At 45.2% G+C, this 27,924-nt stretch overlaps 3 protein-coding genes across 3 annotated transcripts; 1 reads left to right on the forward strand and 2 right to left on the reverse strand.

Moving 5' to 3' along the window:
• Positions 1-5,258: 5,258 nt before the first annotated feature.
• Positions 5,259-18,848, reverse strand: pelp1 (proline, glutamate and leucine rich protein 1). The gene is made up of 19 exons (XM_084551385.1): positions 18,660-18,848; positions 18,338-18,402; positions 17,657-17,762; positions 16,497-16,646; positions 16,292-16,363; positions 16,147-16,206; positions 15,887-16,043; positions 15,585-15,717; positions 14,114-14,201; positions 13,931-14,019; positions 12,580-12,693; positions 11,876-12,026; positions 11,623-11,776; positions 11,467-11,522; positions 11,239-11,369; positions 10,031-10,133; positions 8,173-9,870; positions 6,559-6,921; positions 5,259-5,778 (listed from the first exon to the last, which is right to left on the reverse strand). The coding sequence occupies exons 1-19, from the start codon at positions 18,798-18,800 to the stop codon at positions 5,686-5,688; spliced, it is 3,924 nt and encodes a 1,307-aa protein (XP_084407511.1). The 5' UTR covers positions 18,801-18,848; the 3' UTR covers positions 5,259-5,685.
• Positions 18,849-18,954: 106 nt separating this feature from the next.
• Positions 18,955-21,200, forward strand: med11 (mediator complex subunit 11; the record flags this gene model as incomplete). Its single annotated transcript, XM_084551634.1, has 3 exons — positions 18,955-19,164; positions 20,075-20,205; positions 21,018-21,200. The coding sequence occupies exons 1-3, from the start codon at positions 19,095-19,097 to the stop codon at positions 21,198-21,200; spliced, it is 384 nt and encodes a 127-aa protein (XP_084407760.1). The 5' UTR covers positions 18,955-19,094.
• Positions 21,201-23,718: 2,518 nt separating this feature from the next.
• LOC311493018 (schwannomin-interacting protein 1) lies at positions 23,719-27,575 on the reverse strand. Its single transcript, XM_084551507.1, has 6 exons — positions 27,459-27,575; positions 25,614-25,882; positions 25,259-25,383; positions 24,155-24,374; positions 23,945-24,062; positions 23,719-23,854 (listed from the first exon to the last, which is right to left on the reverse strand). Exons 2-6 carry the CDS (start codon positions 25,878-25,880, stop codon positions 23,754-23,756), a joined length of 831 nt encoding a protein of 276 aa, XP_084407633.1. The 5' UTR covers positions 25,881-25,882; positions 27,459-27,575; the 3' UTR covers positions 23,719-23,753.
• Between the last annotated feature and the right edge of the window lie 349 nt (positions 27,576-27,924).

Consider the following 27,924-nt stretch of genomic DNA (forward strand, 5'->3'; position numbering starts at 1 on the left):
TCCCCCCGTGTTCCTGAGTTGAGAAAGCCCCCTCCCCCGTCCGACTCCCCTCCGGCACATAAACATAACAGATTTGGGGCAGGTCTACCAAACACGACCAAACAGGTCTGACACACAGAGATTTATCTGTTAAACTGTTCGGAAGAGCACTGATTGGGAAAAAATGTCTCTCTGTCACGAGCTAAGGTTAACAAACCGTAGGGGAGGAGGTCAGAAAGGCTAGCAGGTAGCATGCTGGTGGAGCATTCCTGACCTCTTTGTGAAAAAACAAAAAGGCGCACATAAAAAAAAAGAAAAAAGGTCACGACGTTGTGGTTTTTGAATTTTGAATAATGTAAATCTGTGTGTTTGTAAGCAACAGTTCACAGTTCACTTCCAGGGAATTCACAATGTGTGCTATAAAAGTCTTTAACAAACCTTAACCAAAGGTGACAAAGAGATGCAATCAGTTGAATATATCAGCCACAACATTATGACCACTGACAGTAAATAACATTGACCATCTTGTAACAATCCACTGTCCTGCCATTCGTTGGTGTGGACGTTACTTAGACATGTAGCACCCACCTAGACCAGCCCAGGCACCCCCACCCCAGGCACCCCCACCCCATAGCTATGACACTCCTTGATGGCAGCAGCCATCCCCAGCAGGATGCAGACTGACACAGACACAAAAACGCTTTAGGAACAGTACAAGATGTTGACCTGGCCTCCAAATTCATTAGATCCCAAACTGATCAAGTATCAGTGGGATGATCAGAGGCCCCTCCCCTCAAATGTTGTGGCTAATTGGTGTAAATTACAATTACAACCTTTTCTTTTGTACATTGTACTCGCTTACTTTGTTTGTTTATTTTCTAAGAATTTTTTCTGCACAGTGCTGCCATCTACTGATCAGTTCTGGTTTTGTCGGCAACTTTTGCTAAACTAGTGCGACCCCTGGTGGACAAATCAGGACTAGCAGTTACTTCTACTGAAACATTGCAGTTAATGTCTTGTCGTACTTCATCCCATTCATTCCGCTGCGGTCAGACTGGCTAAGCTTGACAGACCTTATACAATTTCAGGTATCGCACGCAACCTATCACCTTTATCTAGGAACCAAAGAAGGAGCTGTCACTGTGAGGGCCATAAACTTCCTGCTAAGAATTTGAATATTAACCAAATGTACAAACCACATGTAAATTTGGGCCGAGGAATCAGCAGGTGCGTGGTGTCATAACGCAAGAAATGACAAAAACAAAACATAAATATATATATATTAACTGTGTTTGGATGGCAGATGCTTCAGTCGCCCGCAGAAAATGCAGTTTGGTGAAAATATGAGTGTTTGTTTAGTAACAACGCGGTGTTGCAGGTGTAGATGTGAAGTTGCGCTGATGCAAGTTTTGACTGTGTAACAATGAGCTGCAGTGTTTCGCTGCACGTTGCTGGCTTGATGTGGTCGCCTCGTTCTTAAAACAAACTCACATGTAAAGGTTAAAGTTTGAATATCATTACATATTATTATAATTTAGTTAAAAAAAAAAAAAAAAAAAAACATTGATACTGCTCTGGTTTAGCGGTCGCAACTTTTAACATACACCGATCAGGCATAACATTATGACCACCTTCCTAATATTGTGCAGGTCTCCAAAACAGTTGTGACTCATCAGAGAATGGACATGGGCCTTCTGAGGGTGTCCTGTGGTGTCTGGCAACAGGATGTTGTTAGTGGGGAGACTTTGAGGGGAGGGGCCTCTGTGGATCATCCCACAGATACTTGATCAGTTTGGGATCTAGTGAATTTGGAGGCCAGGTCAACACCTTGTGGTGTTCATGTTTTTTTGAGTTGTTCCTAAAGTGTTTTCGTGTCTGCATCCTGCTGGGGATGTCTGCTGCCATCAAGGAGTGTCATAGCTATGGGGTGGGGGTGCCTGGTCTGGTCTAGGTGGGTGCTACATGTCTAAGTAACGTCCACACCAATGAATGCCAGGTCCAGAAGTTTCCCAGCAGAATATTGTCCTGTCACAAGATGGTCATAATGTTATTCACTTCTACTGTAAGTGGTTTTAATGTTGCTGCTGATCTCTGCTTCTTGTAAATTCAAGAGCAGACGGCGGCCTTTGTGGTTATTTAGACATATTTCCTCTTTCTTCTGTCTACTGTTCTGCAACAAAGATTTTTTTATCTAGATATGCTAAAGAAAAAAAAGGAAGAAACAAACTAATTTGAAGGGACGCACGTATTTAAACACATGACTAGTATCGGCTAAGCTTTCGCAGAATCTGCAGAGCCGAGGTGCAGCAGACCACATTCATATAAAAAATGACTCAAATTTGACCTGGAGGATGACGGGAAGGTTAAGTAAGTCATCAAACTTCACTGATGCACAACTAATCTGAGGCATTTGGAAGATTAGAAGGTCTCTGTATGTCATGAGTTACATTTAAACGATATCTCTGTTTGGTCATTTGCAGGAACGCATTCAGGGTGATCAGTTTTACGTGGAATTAAAGGATCTTGGCGCACAGCGTCATCAAAACACCTATTATTTTTGGAGGCATCTTGTTCCTGCAGCCAACATCTTCCTACGTCACTTTAATTTGGTTTATCCTTTAATTTATTACACATATATAAATATACATATGATGGTAATAAGTCATAACAGGATGTCAAAAGCTATGACACAACATGAAACAATAGAAAAACCCACCTTAGTGCAGCACTGTGTCACTTTCTTGTCCTTGTTTTCCTTCTGCTTGTACCACGATGCCTCTTAAGGTCCTCTACGCTACGGCTGCTCTGCTCCTGCGTTAGCTGCCCGGTTTGAATGCATCCATGGAGCGCTCACTCCAAACAGTGAGTCCTTTGTGTATTCTCACCTCACTCTTAATGCAGGCACTCCTCCTCTCTGCATGCGTGGGTGAGTGAGTTGCAAAAGGGGAAATTGCCAAATAATAAATGTCCAAATCTGAATTTCAACGAAGTGAAGTTGCGTTAATTGGAGACTAATTTATTTATTTTTTAATTTTTTTGCCAAAGTCGGCGTCCTAATCACCTTTCATCACCAGACAGTTGATTATGAAATCGACGGAACGCAAGTTAAAGCTGAGAAAAAAGTTGTATCAGCGCAACTCAAACGTGCACGCTGCTCAAAAAGATTTCAAAGGAACAGTTTGAGAAACTTCCGAGGCTCGCGCAATTTCAGGAGGGTGGTGATAATGTTGTGGCTGATCGGTGTGCAGCCGATAAAGTCAGTGAGAAGCAGACTAATGCGGTCATGAGTTCGAAGTCACTGTCACCCCCACGAGAGGAAATGGCGTCACTGGCTTTACAGACGCTGCTCTACGTGACCACGGACATGCATCAATGCAGACAGCAGACTCCTTAATAAAATCACATACCAAATGAGATAATCCTGAATTTGGGGAGTTGTGATGACTTGAAATGAGTCATAAAAGCCGTAATGATTTTATTTCCTACTTACAATTATTTGGAAAACTATGCTGCAAAAATGTTTCCTGCAAATTCCAGTGACATGCGCCTAGTCAGTCATTCATTCATTTCTTGTAACCGCTTGTCCTGTAAAGGGTTGCAGGGTTGGCAGACAACCATTCACGCTTACACCTTCGGCCGATTTAGAATCACCAACGAACCTAACCAGCATGTCTTTGGACGGTGGGAGGAAGCCGGAGTGCCTGGAGAGAACCCACGCAGCGTCCCAGGGAAGCATGGGGGGATTTAAGTTATACTTCCAACATTAAGCAGCGTTCCCCTTGAAGTTTACGGCTTTGAGGGGGCAAGGTTTAGTTGGAGTTGTGTGTTTGCGTATCTGGGCGGAACTCCAATACAGAGAGCGAAAGAGATTTATAAATAAGATAAATAACGAAGAGTTTGTTTAGTCTGATAAAATACCAAGGTAGAGACCTGGTCTACTGGAAAGGCAACCTTAAAGGGGAACTACTGTTTTTTACAACCTGGACCTTATTTCTGGCATAAAATACGATTGTTTACTCACCCATATAACTTTGGTGTCATTTGGAGTCGTTTGGAAGATATTTAGATCCGCGTATATCCATATAGTGGGAGTGAATGGGGCACCGAAACGCAGCCTCTAAATAACGCATTATCTGCCGCGAAACTCGTTCATTTCACCAATATTTTGTTATGATACGCTAGTGCTATTCCCCGTTGAGTCCAGAGTTACCTGTTATCTATTCACGGACGTGCAGCGGTTTGTTGTTCTCTGGCCAGCTGTTCCTCTCTCTCCCTCCACATCCTCCTTTCACCGAGCTCCTCATCCGTATACTCTGGCTCAAAGCGGTAAGGACGTCCATCATAAACAAAGTCGTCGTCCACAACCTCAGAATCGTAAAAATATTCAGCCATGTTGCAAAAAAATAGCAGTAGTAAATTACAGGTAAACAAGCCGACCGTCGCGGGTGCGCTCAGAGATGACATCATCCAGGTCAGAGGTTAGTAGGTCAATCTACAGACCCCAGATGATGATAACAGATAACTCTGGACACAACGGGGAATAGCACTAGTGTATCATAACATAATATTGGTGAAATGAACGAGTTTTGTGGCAGATAATGCGTTATTTGGAGGCTGTGTTCCGGTGCCCCATCCACTCCCACTATATGGATATACGCGGATCTAAATATCATCCGAACGACTCCAAATGACACCAAAGTTATATGGGTGAGTAAACGATCGTATTTTATGCCAGAAATAAGGTCCAGGTTGTAAAAAAAACGGTAGTTCCCCTTTAACCGACCTCCAAAAACCGTTTAAGAAGAGTCAACTGGAGTTGGACTCTTCTTCAGTTCTAAGGGACCGGTGGGAAGTTTGAGGTTTAAATAGGAAACTCTGTGGGCGACCCATCAGAAACCAGCTTATTTATGTAAACAACGTTGAGGCGGACTGTTTGTACCTGTCGTCTTTCCCTATGAACGGTGCTCTGACGACCTTTAGTCAGTCAGAGTCTCCAGTCTCAAGGTGTGAACGGCGTTAAAACTTCTTGACAGAAGTTATAACTGTTTTGTAAATTGATGGCAGGTTGATGGTTTGAAAGAGGAGTAAAGGAAGCCATCTATGTCAGATCTCCTAACAGAAGAGGTGGGTTGAGTCAAGTCAAGCAAGTTTCTGACAGACTGCCCACAGAGTTTCCTATTGAAACCTCAACTTCACACTAGTTACTTAGAACTGAAGAAGCTTAAGCAAGAGTAAGATGATAAAGAAACAAATAAAAAAAACAATAGAGTGCATTTAAGTTAGAACAGATTTTTGTTTTTTTACTTTTTTTATAACAAAGCATACGACATAGATGACAAAACATGAACAGCATTAAAATGTGTACAAACTGAAGAGAACCACTCATAACTGCAGGACAGTGTGTGCTGTATACGTTGGTGTTTTCGGTTATGCCAAAGCTGTACATGTAGCATAATGTGTACAAGACCATTCGTTTGTTGTGAGAGATGAACCTGTCGAGTGAAATGTAAAATCCGTGACAAGACTTCCACGTCCCACCACCGCCGCCGCCACCCACGCTCCACATAATTGTAGCCATATTTAAACTGTACCTGATACGGGCAAGTAAAGAATGAGTTGCTGAGGGAGGTAACTAAACCTTAACGATGCGAGTAACAATACGGTGTCCTCTAACTTCAGTCTCGTGACTTGAGGTGGGTTGAACGTTCAGGAGCGGTTCGATCCGGGGCCGCCGTCCTCGTCGTCGGGCGGGCAGGCAACGAAATCCGCCAACATGGAGGCCATGGATTCCTCGGCCACCTGAAGCAGAGGCAGACACTTAAGATGAGGACACACTACTAAGATTCGGACAAAGGACAAAGTCTGCGCCAGTCTGCGCTAGTTGGGGACCGTCTGCACAAAAATCTGTTAGTGTGTGAGGGGGAACAGACCCGATTCAAACATTTTTTCGAGGCAAATCTGATTCACGGAGTTTGATGCTTGACAAATCTTGTAGCCTGTGATCCCTCATCAGTCTTTCAGTCGTCATACGAGATTCTGCTGAGACCAGTCTGTTAGTGTGTGCACCTAGTCTTATCAAAATCTGTTAAGACTCTGAGCTTTGTTTGAACCGGCAGGTGGTTTATGGGAAATGTTTTTATGAGCGGCTATGAGCAGAATCCAATCATCGGGCTGCAGCCAAGCCTGATCTTTTATCTTATTACTGACGTTGAGGCACAAAACACATTTAAATCTGGGGTCCATTTACCAAGGAACTTCCTAGTTGCTCAGACAATTTTTTGTAGATATGGAGGGCACCATCGGGACCCAGTCATGCCTTGCAAGGTAGCAGGAAATCGCTAAGTTCAGCCAAAATTTCTCGCCTTACGTTAAGAGAGCGATGCAGTGAAATTACCGTAATGATGAAATATTAGCTGTAAAGCACAACGTCTTTCAGAAACCGTTGGGATTTTTCCGATGGCGCAAAACTTTACTGACGCAATTACGGCAACGTGAAACCCGGCGACGCGTTTGGTTTTAAAGGGTTAACTAAATGTTCCCTGTGACAAAATCAGCTAGATATAAATAAAAATGTTTTACCTTTTTCTTCTCGGCGCTTTGCCCCGCTTCTTCCTCTTCATCATGTTCCTCCTCTCTCTTCCTCTTCACTCCCATCCCCTCCTCTCCGTTACTTTCCCCGCCCCCGCCTCCTCCTCCTCCTCCTCCTCCTCCTCCTCCACTCTCCTGCTGCTCGGCTTCCTTTTTGTCGTTTTTCTCAGCTTGCGTCTCCTCTTGCTCTTTAGCATTCGAGCCCGTTGAGGTTTCAGGGTCTGCTGCCGCAGCCGCCGCTGCCGCCGCCGCCGCAGAGTCTCCCTCTTCGACGGCTGCTAGCTGTTCGTCCTGATGACCGGACAGACGGTCATCACTCACACCGGCTTCCTGTGTTGGTTCGGCCGTTAAGTCCTGTTGAAATTGGAAAAAGGTCAGTAGTTGACGACGAGCTCCAACTATAATATCTGATAATGTAAACTACAATGAAATGTCAACGGGACGGGACTCGAGGCTGACTGTGTTTCAAAAACGTGCGTCCCCGTCATGTGATCGGATCTGATCTCCGACAGTTAGCGTTAGCCTACGAAAACTAGCAAGCTGCCCCAAGCCCCGTGGCTACAAATTAGGTTTACAGCATAGACTGTATATAAATATGGACAATGCGTCACCACTTCCTTGCATTGGACCAAACTGACACTATTTTCCCGGGGATACGGGCGACGCCATCTTGCAACTTTGGAGCCGCAGTCTGATCAGTAGGGTCCGAGGGTGGAGCCACGTGGAGCAGTGATATTGAAGCCCCGCCCACATTTCCTCCAGACTCACTCGTGTTTATGTTTAATTAATACTACGCTCTGCTCTACCTCCACCACTTACAAGGAAATGTTGGATTATATACTGTAGTTATTTTAACTCTCACAGTCCCACGGGACCACTTTACGAAGCGGTTGGCATGGCAACTGGTGGTCGCCATTATGTCGCATCCTGTTTCTATAGCGTCAAACAACTAACTAAAATGAAACTAACCGACAGGAACCATCCATGAAAAACATTTATTTGACGTTTATTTTAGTGTTTCAGTTTTGCCCAAGTCCCGCCCACTAACATGGAGGGGGTGGAGCTTATATGACCTACACTGCAGCCGGCCACCAGGGTCAGCTCTACTTGCTTTGGTCTTCACTTCAGAGGCGCTGTTTCTGAAGTTATATCGTCTACGGTTTAGACGCATCACCCTGATATTTACGCAGCCTCCGTCACGGCAAATTAGCAAACTGTGACGTTAAAGAAGTCTCATCCAAGTACTACGTGAAGTCATTTCTTTCTGGTGACACATATTTAAATTTGCAGTTTGACTAAATCCAATAATCAGATGTTGACAAAAAAATGCAATGACTAAAACTACGAAAGATCCAAATGACTAAAATGTGACTAATAAGTGCTTGATTTAGTTTTCTGACGTCGAGTCGCAGCAGCTCAGCACTGTGAGAACATGATGATAAACTTCTGACACGGTCTGAAACTTAAGTCGCCTTTGAGCTCAAGTAAAGAAAGAGTTTGACAATTTGTTAAACACTCGACAAACGCCATTTCATCTCCTTTCTGTTTACACTTCTCGTCAGTGTCGACAGATGAGACCTTTATGTCGCGGTAACTCCATCGTACCTGTTGACTCTGACTTGCTGCATGTTCTGAAGCGACCGTTGGCTCGTACTCCTTGGCTCCTTGCTCCCACGGGCGCACCTCCTTCTGCAGCAGCCCTTCTTCCTCTTCTTCTTCTTCCTCCTCCTCTTCCTCTTCCTCTTCGGCTCCACCTCCTCCTCCTCCTCCTCCTCCATCCTCCCCCGTCTCCTCCATCGCTCCTCCCGTGACGCACAAGATCTGTGGCATGGTGGGGTCGTCCATCCTTTCTCCGTCCTCCTCCTCCTCTTCTTCCTCCTCCCTCTCGGCCTCCCGTGCCTCCTCCAGGACGCCGATGCTCTCCACCTCCTGCACGTTCATCCGGTCATCTCCGAACAGCGCTTTGTTGGTCTGGATCTCCTCTATCCCTCCTTCCGTGTCCTCCTCCACACTCAGTCCAGACATCCGTCCCTCATCACCTGCGGTCCGAAGCGCCTTCCCCTCCTCTATTCCCGCTTCTCCTAACTTATCCTCTGCTCCTTTCAGTGGAGGCACGTCCCCATGCTGCTGCTGCTGCTGCTCCTCTTCCTCCTCCTCCTCTTCCAGCTCCTCCCCCTCTTCTTCCTCGTAGTCCTCATACTCCTCCCCATAAAACTCTTCCTCGGCTAAATCGCTCACCTCCTCCTCTTCGTCGTCATCCATCCCTTCGTCCTCCTCTTCGTCGTCCTCCATGTCCTCCTCGTCTTCCTCCTCCTCCTCCTCCTCGTCAGTGCTGTTGATGTTGATAACGGCCGAATCTTCGTTGCTGGCGGGCGCCGGCAGGTGCTGGTGCAGGTTCCGCCCCTGCTGACTCAGCTGATTCTGCAGCTGGTGCATCGGGTGCTGCAGGCCCATGGGGCCGGGCTGGCCCGCCGTCGAGGGCTGCATTAGCATCTGCTGGAGCTGGGGTCTGCCGGGCAACGAGTCCCCCAGACCGCCGGGTGGAGCCGTGAGGGTGCTGTGGTTCAAAGGCGGAACCAGGGAGACGACTGAGGCGCTGGAAGGAGGGAACGAGTTGATGGGGGTCGTGGAGGTGGTGAGGAGAGGGGTGGAGGTGGCTAGGTCATTGGGCAAAGAGGCCCCGTCTATTGTGGTCGTTGCTGACGCCGTTGTCGGGACCATGGCGACGGATTCTCCCTCCGGCAGCGCAACACCAGCGCCGCCGGGTAAAGCAGCGAGCATGTTCTGCGAGTTCGCCGCCCCTTCGTCCTGCTGGTTCTCCATATTCAGCATCCCCGGGGGAACGATGACCACGCTGTCGTCCGAGTCGCTCGCCAGAGAGATCTCGACGTCATCCGCTTCCTCTTTGTCATAGCGGACAAACACGGGCCTCTGCCCCTCCGGGTGGCCCAGGGCAACGGCGTCCGGCTGGTGGTGCGTGTTTGGGGACAGGATCATGTCGGCCGAAGTGGGCACCTGACCCGACAGCCCCGGAACCAGGGAGAGGTGGTTCTCCAAGGAGCCGAGCAGGGAGCCGGGGCCCAAGCCGAGGGAGTGTCTGGCGGGGAAGGACGGACCAGGGGCGGGACCTCCTAAGAGGGTCGGCAAGGTGAGTCCGGGGCCGGGTCCCTGGGAGGAGGGGAGGACTGACGCGATGGCGGTGGGCTTCTGGGCGAGGGTCGGTAAGGGGAGGGCGATGGAGGGGGTGCGGGGGTGGAGAACCGAGTTACAGATGGTCAGCGCCTCGGCACAAAATGAAGAGACCTGAAATGTGTGCAGAGAGGAAACCTTATGATACGTCAAGACAAGAAAACACCCACTGTCCCACCACCATCTCCTGAATCATTGGGGTCAAAACCTGTCCACCAGAGGACCCAATCAGGCCTGCAAGATGAATTTCCAAAGCGTTAAGTAAAGCACCCACCTTGAGGTTGCGGTCGGTGCGTCCATTGCTGAGGATGGACACGGCGCAGGTCAGAGGTGGAGGCCAACTAGCTGACGGCACCAGGACCAGAGCCAGCAATAACCTGAGCATTCACACAGAGAGAACAGTTTGGCATCATTCCACCTTCTGTTTCCTTCACGTCATCTCATACATCTAGGGATGTGCTCATCGGTATCAGCCTTGAGCCAAGCTTGACCTTTTTGTTGCGTCAAAGTTGCCAAAAGTTGAGTAAGAACAGGAAGAGGAACCAAAATCACGTGGCTGAACATGTCTGCCGTGGTGTGGAGGAACTTTAGAAATGATGCAGTGTGGATGTTTGGTGAGGTGGGTAGTACGCGATCGTCATTAAATACGGCCAACGAGTGGTATGGTGGATGGTGCCCATGTTATTTTAGAAATACTCTCTTGCTAAGTCCGATTAGAGGATCAGTGCCAGCAACTTTTACGCCGTCATGCAAGAACGCTTCGGTTACAGCCAGTCTTGCAGAGAAGTGTCGAGGTTAGGTATCTGGACGATCCAGGCATTTTTAAAATGATCGTATCAGTATCTGGCTTCAGCCTAGCCCTAGACACAAAGATTTATTAGACTGAATCGATTCTAGGAGAAGACAAGGAACCTTCATGGACATATACAGCAAGGTGATGCATCTTTAAATGTCGTACTCTTCCCATTTTCAAACTGTCATGTAACATCATCAGTTTGTATCATCAGATTCCACATGTACACTTTAGTCAGATATGTGTATCTATGACAGATGTATGTTTATCTTGCTGTTCTCTTCTCTCTTTCTTCTGTCTGTACCCGGCTGGCCTTAGACAGATGGGTCCCTCCATATGAGCTGGGTTCTGCTCAAGGTTTCTTCCTGTTAAAAGGGAGTTTTTCCTTGCCACCGTTGCCTTCAGGCTTGCTCTGGGGGTTTCAGGCCGGGTTTTTGTAAAGCGGCTTGAGACGATTTGTATTGTTATTGACGCTATATAAATAAAAATTGAATTGAACTTAATTTGTAGCCAACGAAAACACAATGTAGACGTAGCCCCACAGATCCCAGACAAAGAAACCAAAGTCTTTGGCTGATTGGCTGAATCAAACATTGACTTCACTCCCAGTCCAGATATGAGTCCAGTGTAATAATTAACTGACCCAACAAACACATGTGTCACTCTTCACATACGAATGAAGTAAGAACCTGTATAGCTCCCGACGGGTCAGGGCGCTGCTGTACTGTCCACTAACGCCCCCTGCAGGATCACACGCGGTACTGCTGTTGGACTGCTGCTGCAGACGTACACACAACGGCAGCACCACGTCATGGAGTCGCTGCAAAGCAGTTAACACAGAGAGATTATTTTCTGTTAAAAAGTTAAAAAGACAGAAGGGTAAAGTAAACAGACAAAAGTTTTCAGATGTAGTTTACCTTGTGTATATCGTCTCTTAGCAGCGTACCGCAGGTCTGTATGATTTGTTTGAGCGCTGTGGAGAAAGCAAAAGAAATAAAAATGAATCACATACAAGAAAATAATAAAAGGGGGTAGATCTAAATAAAAAAAAAAAAAACGAGGGAGGTTCTCACCTCTGAGGGCTGAAAGGCAAGTGTCCTGATTGGACAGAAGATCTCCTTTCCTCTGGAGCGGTGGTCCGACGGCATCCATCATGACCAGCTGCTTCGTCCTCCGAGGGCCCGGCTTTCCTCCAGGGACCGGATCAGCTGACAGACCGGCCCGGAGCTGGAGGCAAGGCAACGATGTAAAGAGGTCAATACTTACACAAAAGGTCTAGAGTCTAGTCATTAAAAAAAACAATTAAACAATGCACGCTGAACTCACCTTGACAGACTCCGGCCCTGGTGTGATGTCACTGAGCAGGTGACTGAAGAGGATGTCCGAGTGACTGGGGCTTCCCTCCAGGATGCTAGCCGAGGCGCCGGCTACCTGGACCCACAGCTCTAAGGTTCTGTACACCGACACCCGAACTGAGCTGTGAGGGATGAAGGAAGAGACTTGAAAGACAAATTCATCCACAGCGTTCCCTAAAACGTTCTACGGTAACTGGGGGATGTCCTGATCGGTATCGGGGGTCGATCGGAACAGTATTGGGCTTCAGCCGAGCCCTAATGGCGGCCGGCTAGCAACAAAGGTGCATAAAAAAAACGAAGAAGAAGATCCAGAATCACTAGTTATGTCACTCACAGCTTTAGCTTGAGGGAATTGGGAGGAAAAGGTGGACCAAAGGTAGATGGACAATTGACTAAGAACCGTATCGTGCACGAGTTTGTTTCATTGTTTCGTTAGCATTTTTGGACTGAAGCTGCAAGTTGAGTGGATTTACTTGGGGACTGGATCCGTAACACACATGTGGTTATGTGGTATGTGCATGTTTTATGTGGCCGCGAAGACGTATGAATAAATCTAAATTCTATTTCTATGCAAATTGGTGTAATCACAAGATCACCAACAGGGATAGTTTGCTTGCAAAAGTGCAGCCTTTCACGGCGTTCGTTGCGGAGCAGGTGTAGAAGCCCGTCAGTTACCTGTAGGCTCGTTGTTGTCCCACGCTGGCCTCGGGGAGCGGCGTCCATGCGGCCAGGGTTTGAGAAAAAAGCCTCTGTAGAACTGCGGCGTACTGAACCATACCACTACGAACTCTGTAATGCACAGAGAAGGCAACACACGACCATCAGTGTCATAGTGACGCTAATCTTCTGTACATGACTGGGCTACCTGCTTCATTCAGATGAGATGTTAAGTAACGTCACTGATAGAAACACAGTAGAAAGTAATGAAATCTATATTCCTGACCTGAATACATATGCTGAGAACAGAGACCTCATGTGCTACATACTGTGAGCTGCAGATATGTATAGCCTGTATAAAAACATGCAGCAAGTCAGCACCATCAGTAGCATTTTACAGTACTCCGATGCGGTATTTCTCTGAAGGCTTCTCTGCAGCTAAAGGTCTAATAACTTTAAGACATTGTTCTCAAGTCGTTTAACCGACTGCTGTCCAGAGGATTTGAACCCTTCCTCTGCTAGCATTAGCGTTAGCCTTTTCAGATGCATTGCAGTAGTACTTTAGTTGTATTTCAGGACTGACATGTCACAGTAGTATGGACTTCATCTTTAGTGAAGTATTTCTTCTGCTAGTTTGATGCAACGACCCACTGGACTCCTTATCTGTCTTCTAAGAGGCGTCCATGTTGTTATTGTCACGTGATAATAAGTGACTAGTAAACTTCCTGTTTAAAGTTGACAAACCGACTATGTCTGTGAAGGTTCTCAGTCATCCAGGTCATTGTATATCCAACAAAGGACTGGATAAGGACTTGCAGAGTTTTTTTGAGAAGACGTTTCACCACTCATCCGAGTAGCTTCTTCAGTTCTAGGGGACTGGTGGGAAGTCTGAGGTATAAATAGGAACTCCTCCTGAAAAAAACTTGCTTGTTATGCTAATAACCAGAAACTGGTGCAACGGGAACTTCCCACCAGTCCCCTAGAACTGAAGAAGCTACTCGGATGAGTGGTGAAACGTCTTCTCAAAAAAACTCTACAAGTCCAGTTGAAGTCCTTTGTTGGATAGACAAACAGACTAGTCAATAAGACTGAGTCAAGTTTAAGGGTCTTGCATGGCGGTATTTCTTGAGCTTCTCATGTTGCTGTAACTCAACATCTCTACATCTACCACTATGGCCTTCTTCTGACTGAGGAAAAACAGTGAACGGGGGCAGATGTGACATCAGTCCCAAACAGATGAACATTAGTTGTGTTGTTTTCACACTATTTTCATTTCTGTACTAAGCGGTTGCAGATGCTCAAAGCTCAAAAACCAGAAGACATTTTAAGAGTTCATCATTTATGTATAGACGTGGGTGCCAGTACTCACACTGTGATGAGCTCCGACAAGACCTCTATGGTGTTGGTGTGTATAACGGGGAGGACCAACAACTTCAAACCTCCGTCTTCTGTTAAGTTCTGACACACAAGGAGCATAAAATAAAATCAGGATCAGGATCGACAGCATTTGATTCTATTTGGCTTCTAGTTGTGCGTCGTTTCATGCGCTCACTATGCTCTTGGCGCTGACGGCAAGGGCTTGGCACACCAGGTTGAGGATTGGTCTGACGGGCAGACGGACATCTGAAGCAGGATCCACTCTGGACAGAAACAAAAGAACAGAACTCAATGAATACCTGAAGTCCTGGAACAACCTCGTGAACGTTGAGCTCTTTATGATTTTCGGTTGTTATGCGAGTCTGGTGTATTGTATCTGCAACTACTTTCTTCTAAAAGCGTGTCATGGTTTGGTGTCCCTCAGTTACGGGTTGTCCATGAACCACAGGGTTAGCGGTTTGATCCCCAGTACGTGGACCACCGTAACCCCAGTGCCAAATTGTACCTGAGCAAGACGCTGAACCCCAAGTTGCATCTACTGGCTCTGGGTTAAGTTGCTGGTCTGCAAAAGCCCATGCAACCATTTGAAAACCGAATATGCTCAAGCTACTACTGTGATGTTATCCAAAATATTCAATATGAAATGTCCACACATAGAATAAGATCATGTGTTTCTGTCTTTAAATTATTAAACTATTAACTACCGTAATAAAGTGGATTTTGGATTTAGATTTTGCGAGACCCTGACGTTTTTAGTTTTTTGAGGGTGGAGGATATACCGTCTTATAAAAAACTCTAATTATGATACTATCCTAGCTATTAAAAACAATTCAGTACATGAAATGTCTACACGTAGAATAAGATCATGCGTTTTTTTTATTTCAATTACCATAATGAAACTAATATTGGATTAAGCATCATTACGGTAATTTAATAATTTAGCGACAATTAATCGCTAAAACGTGGCTTTCTATGGACAAATGTTTGTAAGATTAAGTAAAGTATTAGTGAATTTAACTGCGCTAGCGAGCTCTTATATAGCTAAGCTAGTTCAGGTCTGTAGTTGTTTCCTCCAGGTGGAGGAAGGGAGTGATGCTTTCAGGAGCAACAGGAAAAACAGAACGCAAGCAGACCGTGGCGGAGCAAATTCGACCCTACGCCGTAGCCTTAACATCGTATGAGAAACCCTGGTCTGTGCAGTTGATGTACATGAACACGCAACATAATGCTGTTGAGACGTGTCATTCTATGGACAAAGTCACGTAAGATTAAATAAAGTATCAGCGAATAAATCTTATTCATAACGAACTATTGACTATTGACTCAATTTAACTTTACTAGCTAGCGTATATAAAGTTTAGCTAGTTCACATTACGTCTGGAGTCGTTTCCTAACTCTCTTGATTGTAAAGCTCCGTAGTCTAAAAAGTCAAGAGCACAAAACATTGGATTTTAAACCGTGGAGGTAATGTCCACTTTTATTAACAGCTTCATATTATATGACGTTATTGAGACGTGCAAAAATAATTACGTTATGCTACTACGTTATGATACGTTATGAGACCATGGCGGAGTAAATCAGACCCTACGCTGTAGCCTTAACATTGCATGAGAAACACAAAGTTATGTGATTAGCGTGTGTTGTACCTGAGTGTGTGTTTGAGCGCCAGGCAGACGGCGGTGTATCTGTGCTGGAGCTGCAGCAGCAGCAGAGGATCGTTTTGGCTGAGATGAGCAAAGGGAAGCTTCACTCCTGGTCCTTGAGACTGAGCAGCATCGTCTGTAACAACAGACACACGAAGGAAAAAACTTATTACTGACGTATCAACGAGCAACAAACAAGCTGCTCGAGTTTTACCTTAATCTCCTGAGCTTCTTTGGATAGAAACATTTAATTCTGAACTTCCAACTGTGAATCATTTGAAGTGAAACCACAGGTAGTAACGTACCCATCTCTGAACCTTTGTAGAGCTGCGTCAACAGACTGTTGGCTGAGACCAGCAGGCAGTGAATCTGATTGGTCCAGGCCTCGGCTCTGCCAGCACCCACACCTCTGTCCAGCAGTCCCCCCAAACAGGGCAGGTGACCATAACACTGACAGGCCATCTGACGGGACAAATGTGACACGGCAAGATGTATTAAAGAGAAAAATCTATTTTAAAACTTAACAGTCTTGTTCAGTTACATGTATTATACGAATGATACAAACCTCTAGTGTCTTGCGGTTGGTGCTGTCCATTTTGGAGAGGAAATAAGCTCCTAGTTTGTCCTTAAAGACAAAAGACGCCAAAAGATTCTGTCAAAAACTGAAAATAGCGCCGTCTCTGTGTCACGGCGCCACGAGTCCGGCTTACCCTGAGGGATCCACAGGCTCTGGGGTAGTAGGTCATACAGGCCGTCATCCCCTCCATGGCCGCCAGCTCACACTGAGATCACAGGAAGCACGTCCACAAGTTAACGTCTGACATCCAAGCAATTACATTTCTTCATTATTTCTCTTTAAATTAACGCATTTAGTTACTTAAATGTAAAATGTACAGATCGTCCCACGTCCCTCACCTCTGTCTTAAGGCCCAGCAGAGACGTCAGGATGCCCAGGATGGAGTTGAGGCCGACCTCTCTGGCCAGCTCTGCCAGCTGGGACGAGTACTGCAGCAAGTCCTTCAGAATATTCACCGCTAGATGGATGGTCTGAACCGGAGCCTGAGACTAGAGGAGAGAGAGACACCAAGCTGCTTCACTCAACTGTTACTCATATAAGGGGTGTGCAGTAGGGACGTCCCGGTCAGTATCAGGACCGATGTAAGCATTGTAGTTATTTATTTTAGCTCTGACATTAACCACGACCCTGTAGTGTAAAAACGTCGTCTTCTTCTGTTTTAGCAGCAGTTGTCCAGAGTCAAGGACGCCACAAATCAAAGTAGAAGAAGAAAAAATTTGAAGGCCATCCGTCATTTTGACAGATTGCAATTCTCACCCCTGACCACTTGGTGGCGAGTGACTTTATTAATTGGCTCTTGTCTCTCATCGCAGTTTGCGTTCCAAACATCGCGGAACTTCTGTCAGAGCACGATTTCCTGGTACACCGATTACACTGATGCACATGTCAGAGTTCGGCTAACCATGTGGCTAACAGCTAACGGCTACCAAAATGGAATTTGCATACCACCGAAGCACTTCAACCCTACGGTACCGTCTAAGAGCTGTTTACGCTAGCAGTCCCGTTCCGAGTACGGACAAGACGTGTTGGCAGCCGAATTTTTATTTATTTATTTTTTTGTTTTTTTGTTACCATTTAAAGTCAATACTGTTCTGAAAAAAATACTTAAAGTTAATGAAACTTTAATGAAATTTAAATGCTATCGAATGTGTCTTTAATATCATTTTAAAAAATTAATGGTTAGTTAAAAATAGATTATGATGGGATTTTTATGACCCTGTTGGTCAAAATGACCGACAACGAAAAAGTCTAGTGCAACCTCTGGGTGTTTCTGCGATAAAAGTCCGACAATTTTCAGCCGAAAAATCAAAAATGCACTTTCGGCTGAAAATGTATCATCGAAAGAACATTGTTGTGATGCAACAACCGCAGCAATTTTCGGCCAAAAGTGCATTTTCGGTTTTTCGGCTGAAAGTTTTCCGCACCCCCCTGATACAGACTGGGACGTCCGTAACTTGCAGGCCCCCCCCGTGTCAAAGACCACCCCGTGTCGTCCTACCTGTATGACCTGCTGCAGGGAGCGCAGCCACGAGAGGCAGTGCTGCTGGAACAGATCCCCAGAGCTGTCCTTCACCAACATGGAGAGCAGGCAGAGCCCCTCGAACCTGCTCACACAAACAACACACCAGGAGTCAGGTTTTCGCCGCTTCGGGGTCGGAGGTTAAATTCATGGATAAGAGATAACGTCAACGCTGCAGCGTGGTCCACCTGACCACCAGAGGAGATGATCGTCACCTGTGTCTTAACGTGACTTTGTTAGTGAGCGACTGATATTGGAAGTCTTGGGTGACAAACTAATAACAATATCATCTACACCGATGAGCCATAACATTATGACCACCAGTTTGGGATCTAGTGAATTTGGAGGCCAGGTCAACACCTTGTGCTGTTCTTTGTGTTTTTTTGAGTTGTTCCTAAAGCGTTTGGAGCGTCGTTGCTAAGGGATGGGGGGTGGGGGTGCCTGGTCTGGTCTAGGTGGGTGCTACATGTCTAAGTAAGATCCACATGAATGAATGCCAGGTACAAAAGTTTCCCAGCAGAACAGTGAACTGTCACAAGATGGTCATAATGTTAATCACTTCTCCTGTCAGTGGTCATAATGTTGTGGCTCATGGGCGTCTCCGAGTCCAGATCAAAGCAGAACTTGACTGACAGCTGACATGAACAGGTCGTGTCTCACCTGGTCTTGCTCGCACCCAGTTTGGAGTTGCTGAACCCCACGAGATCCCCGACGGCGCTCGCGCCCTGCACGCGTAAAGCAAACCGGTGTTGAAACAAGAAAAGCTTTAATTATTATTATTTTTTTAAATTATTTTTATAAAACACATCAACATCTCAGCCTCCGCTTCACACACACGTCTTTATTTATGAATCACATGTGAGCTAACTAAACAAACAAAGCCAACAGCCCGCAACAGACACAATGCTAACAGCCAACTAGCTTTCTCTTTATATACATATATATATATTGTTTTTGTTTTTCAACGGGCAGAGCTTCTCACCTGCGTCGGGAACACGCCATGTTCTCTGTAGTTGGCCAACAGCGCCGGTAAATACTCCGGACGCTGCTCCTTCAGAACCGACACCAAGCCCTCAGTGAGTCGCATCGCAGACGGGCCATGCACCCGAGACGACGCCGCCATCTTTCTCCTGCTGTGTCTCCGGCTGAGCCGACGTCACCGCTGCGCGACGGGGTGACGTCACTTTAATGCGCCTCCTTTTTTTTTTTTTTTTTTAACTGCCGTTCTCGCTTGTTGTCCTGCTTTCTTCTGCAGTTTCACCTCTTGTAAAGGCGGTTCGGCACAAATAAGAGTCGGATTTATTCTATTTTCTTCAATTTTTACAGCGAACTGAGCAGGGTTCGGTTCTGTCCCGGTGAAATAGTAGTAGTAGTTTGTCGGGAAGCCGTTGGTTTTCCGTGGTTTCCTGCCCCGCTGATGGCGAACGAGCGGCTCAGAGTCCTGGAGGATGTGGAGAAGGAGATCGCGATGGTCCTGCAGTGTGCCGGTGAGAAATCTGGTTTAAGATTAGCAAGTGACTAAAATAAGATGAGATAATCCTTTATTAATTAGACAGTTGGGGAAATTACTGAGGTAAAGTCAGATTGCACCTTGGAGAACATAGCCCCCCCACTTTGTTTTTTCGCTGTGTCCTTATTCGAAGCATTACGGTAAACGCATGCAACACATAGACCTTCATTGTAAAAGCGATGTCCTATTACAATCATTCACTCTGTGAAGCAGTAAACGATGAACGGATGATGCTCTAATGAAAATTAATAATCTCACAGCGCGAAAGGAAAGCCAGCCTTTACTTCTGAGAATACGGTTTCTGTTTCGCGCTATGTGCCTTATTCGAAGTGTTACGGTAGAGGCATTCAGCCCTTCAAAGTAAAAGCGATGTCATTTTACAATCATTCATTCATTCACTCTGTCAAACTGTAAATGATGAACGGGTGAAACTCTAATAAAAAAAATTATGAATAACTACAAATAATGTTAATTCGTTATTTGCAACAATTATATATTGAATTACAACAACAAAATATGTAACTAACTACATAAATCTTGATTTGTTTCAAATTAATTAGTAATAATTAACAAAAATATAACATCTACCAAGACTACAAGACTAATTTCACTTAAGAATGAACATATGCAACATTAGGAAGCCCACACAGGAAATATCAGACTATTATCATGTGTAATTTCAGAATAAAAGCCCATTAAAATGACCTACATCTTAGATACTGTTTCAGACTTCAGTTAACTCAGACCAGTTCCCCTTCAGACGGATAGTGCACCACCTCAGGGTGTTACCCAGAACTTCAGAATAAAAGCCTGATCAGGTACTGGTGACACAGCATGCCACCTGTGACTCTGCGACTGATCGTTGACATGTGCTCTTCCCCCGGCAGGTAGCATCGTTCTGGAGCTCTCCAAGGAGAAACACAACGCCAGCTTCCTGGACCGGCAGCTGCTCCAGTTCCAGACCTCAATCAGCCGGGTGGAGAACGAGCTGAGCGCCCAGATACGCTACCTCACGCAGGTTGAACGCCTTGCTGTAGCACTCGTTTATTCATTTTGATAATTGGTTTGAATTTGTGGCCACAGAGCTCAGGGTACAGGAGTCAACTTCCCCGAGATCAGACAGCTGTGATTGGTCCGCTTGGTAGTGGCGTGTTTCCTCTTTTAGTATTTCTGGTTGCTTCTCCATCTCTGCAATTTTCAAATCGATTGTTTTGGATCAACAAAGATGGGAAGACATGGAGGAAAGGTTAACTGAGGAGGTGCAGAGATACAAATGTTTGTAGGGCTTGAAATTTCGGCTAGAGTTTAAGTCACTGTTGTAGGCTAGGTTACGTGCGTAGGTTACATACGTAGGTTACGTGCGTAGGTTACATACGTAGGTTACGTACGTAGGTTACGTGCGTAGGTTACGTATGTAGGTTACGTGCGTAGGTTACGTATGTAGGTTACGTGCGTAGGTTACGTATGTAGGTTACGTGCGTAGGTTACGTACAAAGGTTACGTATGTAGGTTACGTGCGTAGGTTACGTGCGTAGGTTACGTACAAAGGTTACGTGCGTAGGTTACGTATGTAGGTTACATACGTAGGTTACGGCGTCTATGTTCCACGGAGGTATAAACCGCACTTAAGGCCGTACTTAGTATAAGTCAACCCGTTCCCCCAGATGTGAAGACCGGAGGTGAACCGGGTCGCGGCAGTTTTGAAATTACGTCCGAGAATAAACTTATTTAAATTTGACGGGAAAGACAATTGGCCGATTGATGGTCAGTCGTTAAATCCAACTGTTGGCTGAACATTCAAACTTCAATTTGCCTCTTCTGTTCCTCTAGGTAGCAACTGGTCAGCCTCATGAAGGCTCCACCTACTCAGCCAGGAAGGACTGTCAGATGGCTTTGAACAGAGCGGAGTATGCCAAGGTCAAACTGGGAGAACTGGGGCGGACCTGTGAAATAATGCTGGAGCAGCAGCAACAACAGCAACAACAGCAGCAGCAGCAGCAGCAACAGACATGAGAGCACAGGAGGCAGCTGGTTGACTGGTTGGACTCCCAGTACTTGATCTGCATCCGGTTTTACTTCCAGCACCGGAGTCGAACATGTCCAAGGAAGAAAACTGTTGATGTCGATTTACTGGATGGCGCGTGTTACAGTTTTGCAGCCTCACTTGTTGTACATATGTAGAAACTGATAAAGATTCATCTTCTTCAAAAAGAAAATAAAAAAGTACGAGTCGCGTAAATCAAGGAAGAGCACTAAGGCAACGTTCACCTCCCCAAAAAATAATCACGAAGCTATTAACAAAGTATTATTTTATTGCAAAACAAGAATGTAGTGATTTATTTCTGACAACATGGTAGAAAAGTAGTACATTACAAAGTACAGGCTACTGAATTTAACAATAAAACAAGTAAACATTCTTTCTGAATTGAGTTTGTTAAAAAATCCCAAAAAATAAGTTGAATAAAAACATCTAAAACACCTACACCTTCACAGATGGTTCACTGGTTTTTATAAAGGGGTGGAAGTATTGTCCTGCTGTTTTCATGGAAACGATTAAGCTCCAACTGATTTTTATGATTGTGCACAGAACATTTCAACAACCTGACGAAGAACAGCGGAAGTTTGTCCAAACGTCTGACCAAAGACATCGGTTAGAGACAGAAACAGGAAGAAGTCTTTTGTTCGATCACACGCGTCAAGTTTTTTTTTTTTTTTTTTGCCTCCCAATCCGATACCGATCTTTTAATATTCAGTATCGGCCGATCGGAGTCCCGATCCGATTTTAAATGTCCTTAAGCTCCTCGCCTGTAGCTTCCTAAAGTCTTTCCTTGTCTTCCTTGACTGGATTCAGTCCAATAAATCTTTCTGTCAAAGTTAACGTACTGTGGAGAGGGTAGCTGGTCCCTTGTGTCCTCTACTCCAGAAATGTTCTGGTCATCCAACGCTGCCATAAACTCCCTAACCCTCTCTGGAAGATTCTTTTCCTTGACAGCGTCTCCAGAAAACTTTTCTCTTCTTATAAACGCAGCTTTCAATGTTTGCTATTGTTCTTCTTCTTAGCTAATGGGCCTCCAAGCTAATAGTAGCTCGTCCTAGCCTTGCTAGCTAATCTCTTCCTAGCTTTCTAGCATCCCAGCTGATGTTAGCTCTTCCTAGCTTGGAGATGGTAGCTCGTGCCTTGTGTTCTCTACTCCAGAAACGTTCTGCTCATCCAACGTTGCCCTACACTCCCTAACCCTTTCTGGAAGATTCTTCTCCTTGACACTGAAGTAGTCTCTCGTTTCTCCCTCACGTTGATAGTATTAAACGACGATCAACTACCACCTCGCCAAACATCCACATTGCGTAATTTACAAACTTCTGACTTGACTGACATTTTCCAGATTGAGATTCTTCCACACGGCAGATTCGATTTGGCTTTGACGCTAGCCAGCCGTCTTCAAACAGAAGAAGACATTTGTTTATGGCAGTTCATGTTGGTTTATGGCAGACCTAAAATAAATAACGACAAAAGATGAGGCTAGGCTAAAGCCAGATACTGATAGGATAATTTTAAAAGAAGACTGGATCGGCCCAATACCGATCGGGACATCCCTAATCCTAGCCATCCTAACCTCGACACCTCTACAAGACTGGCTGTAACTGAAGCTTTCTTGAATGACGGCATAAATGACGCTAGCACTGATCCTCTAATCGGAGTTGAGTAAACTGGCAAAAGAATATTTCTTAAATAACGTGGGCACCATCCACGTACTACTCGTTGGTCGTATTGAATGACGATCACGTACTACCACCTCACCAAACGTCGACATTGCACCGTCCACTGCCTGGTCTGTGCTACACATTTAGTTTCTGTACGATTCCAGTCATTTTGAACCCTTTTACGTTTGAACTCACTGGTTTCCAGTTCTAATACGGGGACAGGCAGCTGAGACAAGCCTCACCCTGGATTGCACAATCTCTCAGTAACTGGGTTGGGCTCTTTCTGTTAATCCGACTGCAAAAAAATTGCACGAAATGAGGCAGCCGGTACTTCAGCCACAGGTTCATGCTTGTTTCATGCAAGTTTGACTGAATCCCAAAAAATGGTCTCATTCCCTTTTTGTCAAAACTGAAGTTTTTTTTAGTTGGGTACTTTCATTTGTGTTGAATGAATAGCGATGCAAATGCCCGCTCTGTCTCTCTCTCTCTGAACCACTATGGATTCAAATATGTACCATAACTATATGTGCGTAAATAATGCTGATATAAGACATGAAAGAGAACCCTTTAGTGTTGAAGCATGCAGTCACGTGGTGAACTGAAGCCATTCCCTTGTGATTGTGACTCGACTCCCGTCAATGCATTGGACACAATTTCCCTTATTTACCTAAAAAAACACAGACAAAAACCAAAAAATACCAAAAAGTCCATTCATGGAGCGACGCCGCGATTGTCCACTGGGACCGGCTGAAATGTTTACCCCGTGCCACAGTTTCTTTTCAAGTTCAAGTGTTTTTGCGAGTGTTACGCCACCACCGCCGCTCCCGGGCCGCTCGACAACCTCGCCGTCCTCGGCCGCCGGGTTCACAGGGACGTCAAATCTTGTACCTCCAGCAGCATGGCGTCCTGTTTTGTCCTCAGCTGGTCTCGGACCTGGAGGCGGGCCACCAGCTCTGAGCTCAAGTCTGACGTGGACAAAAAATAAATAAAGATAATGTTTGAAGCAGCCGAGCAAATAAAAGACAAAGGGACGTTTTGTACGTGGTGCTGTGTACCTTGTATTGCCTTGTTGAGAGATGCACAGAGGACATTCAAGTCCTTGATATTGGAGTTGTGCAAATCACTGAGCTCCCAATGTTTCCTGTGGACGGCAGGATCTCTGCAGACTCCGGTCTGAGGAGAAGGTTGGAAATGACGGGTCAATAAAATAAAAATATAATGTGAGTCACGTCTGGTTTGCCACCGCTGGGTAACACCAGCCTCACCGGCGCTTTGCCGTCTCGTCTCAGTCTGTCTCGTAGGCTCCTCAGAGTGTTCCCGAAGCCTCTTGACTTCGGTTTCTCGGGCTTGGCCGGAGGCTGGACGTTCTGAGCGGCCCCTCTCTTTAGCTTGGCAGTTTGTCCACTGGTCTCTTCGTCCTCCTCTTCCTCCTCGCTCTCGCTGTTGTTGATGAAGCAAAGCTGGAGATTCGTCTGCGTCTGCAGACTGAGGAACACGCAGAAGTCAACGAAGCCGTGATGGATTTACTTAAGAGAGTATGGGGTACATAATTTTATGTTTAAGGAAGTATGGGGTATATAATATTCTTAAGGAAGTATGGGGTATATAATGTTATGTTTAAGGAAGTATGGGGTATATAATATTCTTAAGGGAGTGTGGGGTATATTTTGCCACTCTTAAGGGAGTATGGGGTATATTATGCCACTCTTAAGGGAGTATGAGGTATATAATGCCGCTCTTAAGGGAGTATGGGGTATGTTATGCCACTCTTAAGGGAGTATGGGGTATATAATGCCACTCTTAAGGGAGTATGAGGTATATAATGCCACTCTTAAGGGAGTATGGGGTATATTATGCCACTCTTAAGGGAGTATGGGGTATATTATGCCACTCTTAAGGGAGTATGGGGTATATTATGCAATCCTTAAGGGAGTATGGGGTATATTATATAATTCTTAAGGGAGTATGGGGTATGTTATGCCACTCTTAAGGGAGTATGGGGTATATTATGCCACTCTTAAGGGAGTATGGGGTATATTATGCCACTCTTAAGGGAGTATGGGGTATATTATGCCACTCTTAAGGGAGTATGGGGTATATTATGCAATCCTTAAGGGAGTATGGGGTATATTATGCAATCCTTAAGGGAGTATGGGGTATATTATATAATTCTTAAGGGAGTATGGGGTATGTTATGCCACTCTTAAGGGAGTATGGGGTATATTATGCCACTCTTATGGGAGTATGAGGTATATTATGTTATTCTTAAAGGATTATGAGGTATATTATAAAGTTATATGTGAATGATCTTTTATTTATTTTTTTATTTTTTAAAATATAATGTAAAATCTAAAAGTGTGTCTGCATACCGGGAGGTGAGGGACAGCACGTGGCTGTTGCAGGCATCGTCGTTGTCCTCCCAGGTGTCAGCCCTCCTCCCTCTTTCCTCCGTCCATCTCAGTGGGGCCAGGTTTCGCTCCAGAGAAATTCCACCCTGAAAGACAAACCAGTCGTGTTATCAGCCGACTGCGTTTGGCATATTTTAATGCAGCTTTCCCCCCCCCCCACATTGTTGGACACTGATGTTTTTAGTCGTTTCAGTTATTTAATGAATCTCTTTTTAAAGAGACCAAATGTATATTATTAGATAATCATCTTTATTTGAGTGTGAGGGCAGAACACAGACTGAAGGAGCACATGACGTTTTCATTCGTCACGTCTGACCTTTGCCTTCCTCTGTTTCTCCTCCTCCTCCTGCTTCTCCAGCTCGGCGATGCGCAGGCTCAGCGCCTCCCAGTGCATGATGGGATAGCCCAGACCGTCGCCGCCGAGGCCCTCCTGCCAGACCAGCGCCGCCCCGTGTTCCTCTCCGTTCAGCACCTCCTCCTCATCGTCGTCCTCCTCCTCGTCCCTGTCTGCGTCGTCGTCCTCCGCCTCGTTGCTCTCCTTCTCCTCCCGCTGCTGCCTCTGTTTCTCCTTTTCTCCCTCCATCTCTGGAGCAGGAGCACAAAGTTAGAACCAGTAATCAATCACACCGACCTGCCATAACATTATGACCACCTTCCTAATATTGTGTTGGCCTCCGATAAAACAGTTGTGACTCATCGGAGAATGGACATGGGTCTTGTGAGGGTGTCCTGTGGTGTCTGTCAACAGAATGATGTTAGTGGGGGGTCTTTGAGGGGAGGGGCCTCTGTGGATCCTATTGCCATCAAGGAGTGTCATTGCTATGGGGTGGGGGTGCCTGGTCTGGTCTAGGTGGGTGCTACAATACTAAGTAACATCCACATGAATGAATGAATGCCAGGTCCAGAAGTTTCCCAGCAGAACATTGAATTTGTCACAAGATGGTTTAAATCAGGGGGTGTTAAACATACGGTCCGGGGGCCACAACCGGCCAGCCTGAGAGTCCAGTCTGGCCCGCGTGATGAATTAACTGCAATTCACTCATTTATTTTTCTTTAACAACTTGTCCTTGACAGGGTCACGAGGACACTGGGACCCAGAACTACCCTCTAGAGATCATACGTGTCAAATATAAGGCCCGGGGGCCAAAACTGGCCCGCCAGAGGGTCTAATCTGGCCCGTGGTATGAATTTGTGAAATGCAAAAATTACACTGAAGACATTAACTGCAATTTTTCCCAATAAAAGCAACTGCTATTCCAAGGGTTCACACATATTTGTGGACATAACAACTGAGACCTAGAACTAAACATCGTGTTATTGGTCCGGCCCCCTTGACATCAAACTGGGCTGTATGTGGCCCCTGAACTAAAATGAGTTTGACTCCCCTGCTCTAGATGCTAGGAATGCGTCATAATTGTACTTATTTTTCTTAAGACATTTCAGACTGCTCATAAAATTTTTTGTAAAATGATTGCTGATTGTCGTAGTGTACTTATTATTATGCTACTGGTCCGGCCCCCTAGAGATCAGATAAGCTGTATGTGGCCCCTGAACTAAAATCAGTTTGACATCCCTGGTTTTAAATGTTGTTTGTTGTCTCCTGTCAGTGGTCCTAATGTTGTGGCTGACTGTCTGGTGCCGCGCCACATCGTCAGTGTTTTCTCGTCACAGCCTCACTCAGTGTGGCGCGCCACGCCATAGGCCGCTTTTCGATCTCGGCGTCGCCCAATCAAAGTTAAATCACGTATATTTTAAAAACCTAAAAATCGCAACAAAAACATCGACGTGAACGCGTCAGGGAGTTTATAATCATCATTAAACTGATTTTATTTCGCTTTTCACGTTTAAACTAACTTCTTTGTTGAACCAAAAACAAACAACTAAAAAAAGTTTGAGATCGTATTTTTTACGTTGAAACAAGCATCGCTTCTCTAAGTTATTAGTATTTATAGCCTATAAACATGATGTACTGCAGTAAACTCTATAATTATAATATAAAATATATTTTAACGGTTAAATAACTGGAAAAAAAGGAGAAGGGAGGAGGAGGAGGTTCCTGAGAAAACTTTGATTCTTCCTGCGTAGATTTTAACGTTTTTAACTTACAAAGACTCGATAACTCGTCTGTTAACTTAAATAAAACAAATGTAAAGTAACTTACTTCTTCCTCCGACATAAAAAGGGTTTTACTTTTCTTTCCGACACAGAGGAGGAGGAAAGTTGTGCCACATCCCAGCAGATCCCTCAGAGTCTCCTTCTTCTTCCTCCTCCTTCTTCACCAGAGGTTTTTTTTTTCAACCCAAAACTTTATTGAACATTTCAACGACAACAGGCAACGGTGACTAACGGCAGCTAACGGTGACTAACGGTGACTAAATGTCGAAAGATTTATTTATTTTAAAAGTTAATACGTTCACACTTTCTCATTATAGTTTTTATTTGAAAAAAAAAGTTACTTCCCATTTAAAGCAATAAAAATAAATAGTTTTTTGTTTGTTTGTTTGTTTGTTTTCCTTCAGACTAGACACGTGAGACGATTAAAAATGGAAAATACAAAAGCTAGCATTAAGCTAGCTAAACAAAAGCTTATTATTTTTTTATCAAATAAAACAAAATAGACACATAAA

Source organism: Chelon labrosus, assembly GCF_963514085.1.
Source record: "Chelon labrosus genome assembly, chromosome: 1".
Lineage (NCBI taxonomy): Eukaryota > Metazoa > Chordata > Actinopteri > Mugiliformes > Mugilidae > Chelon > Chelon labrosus.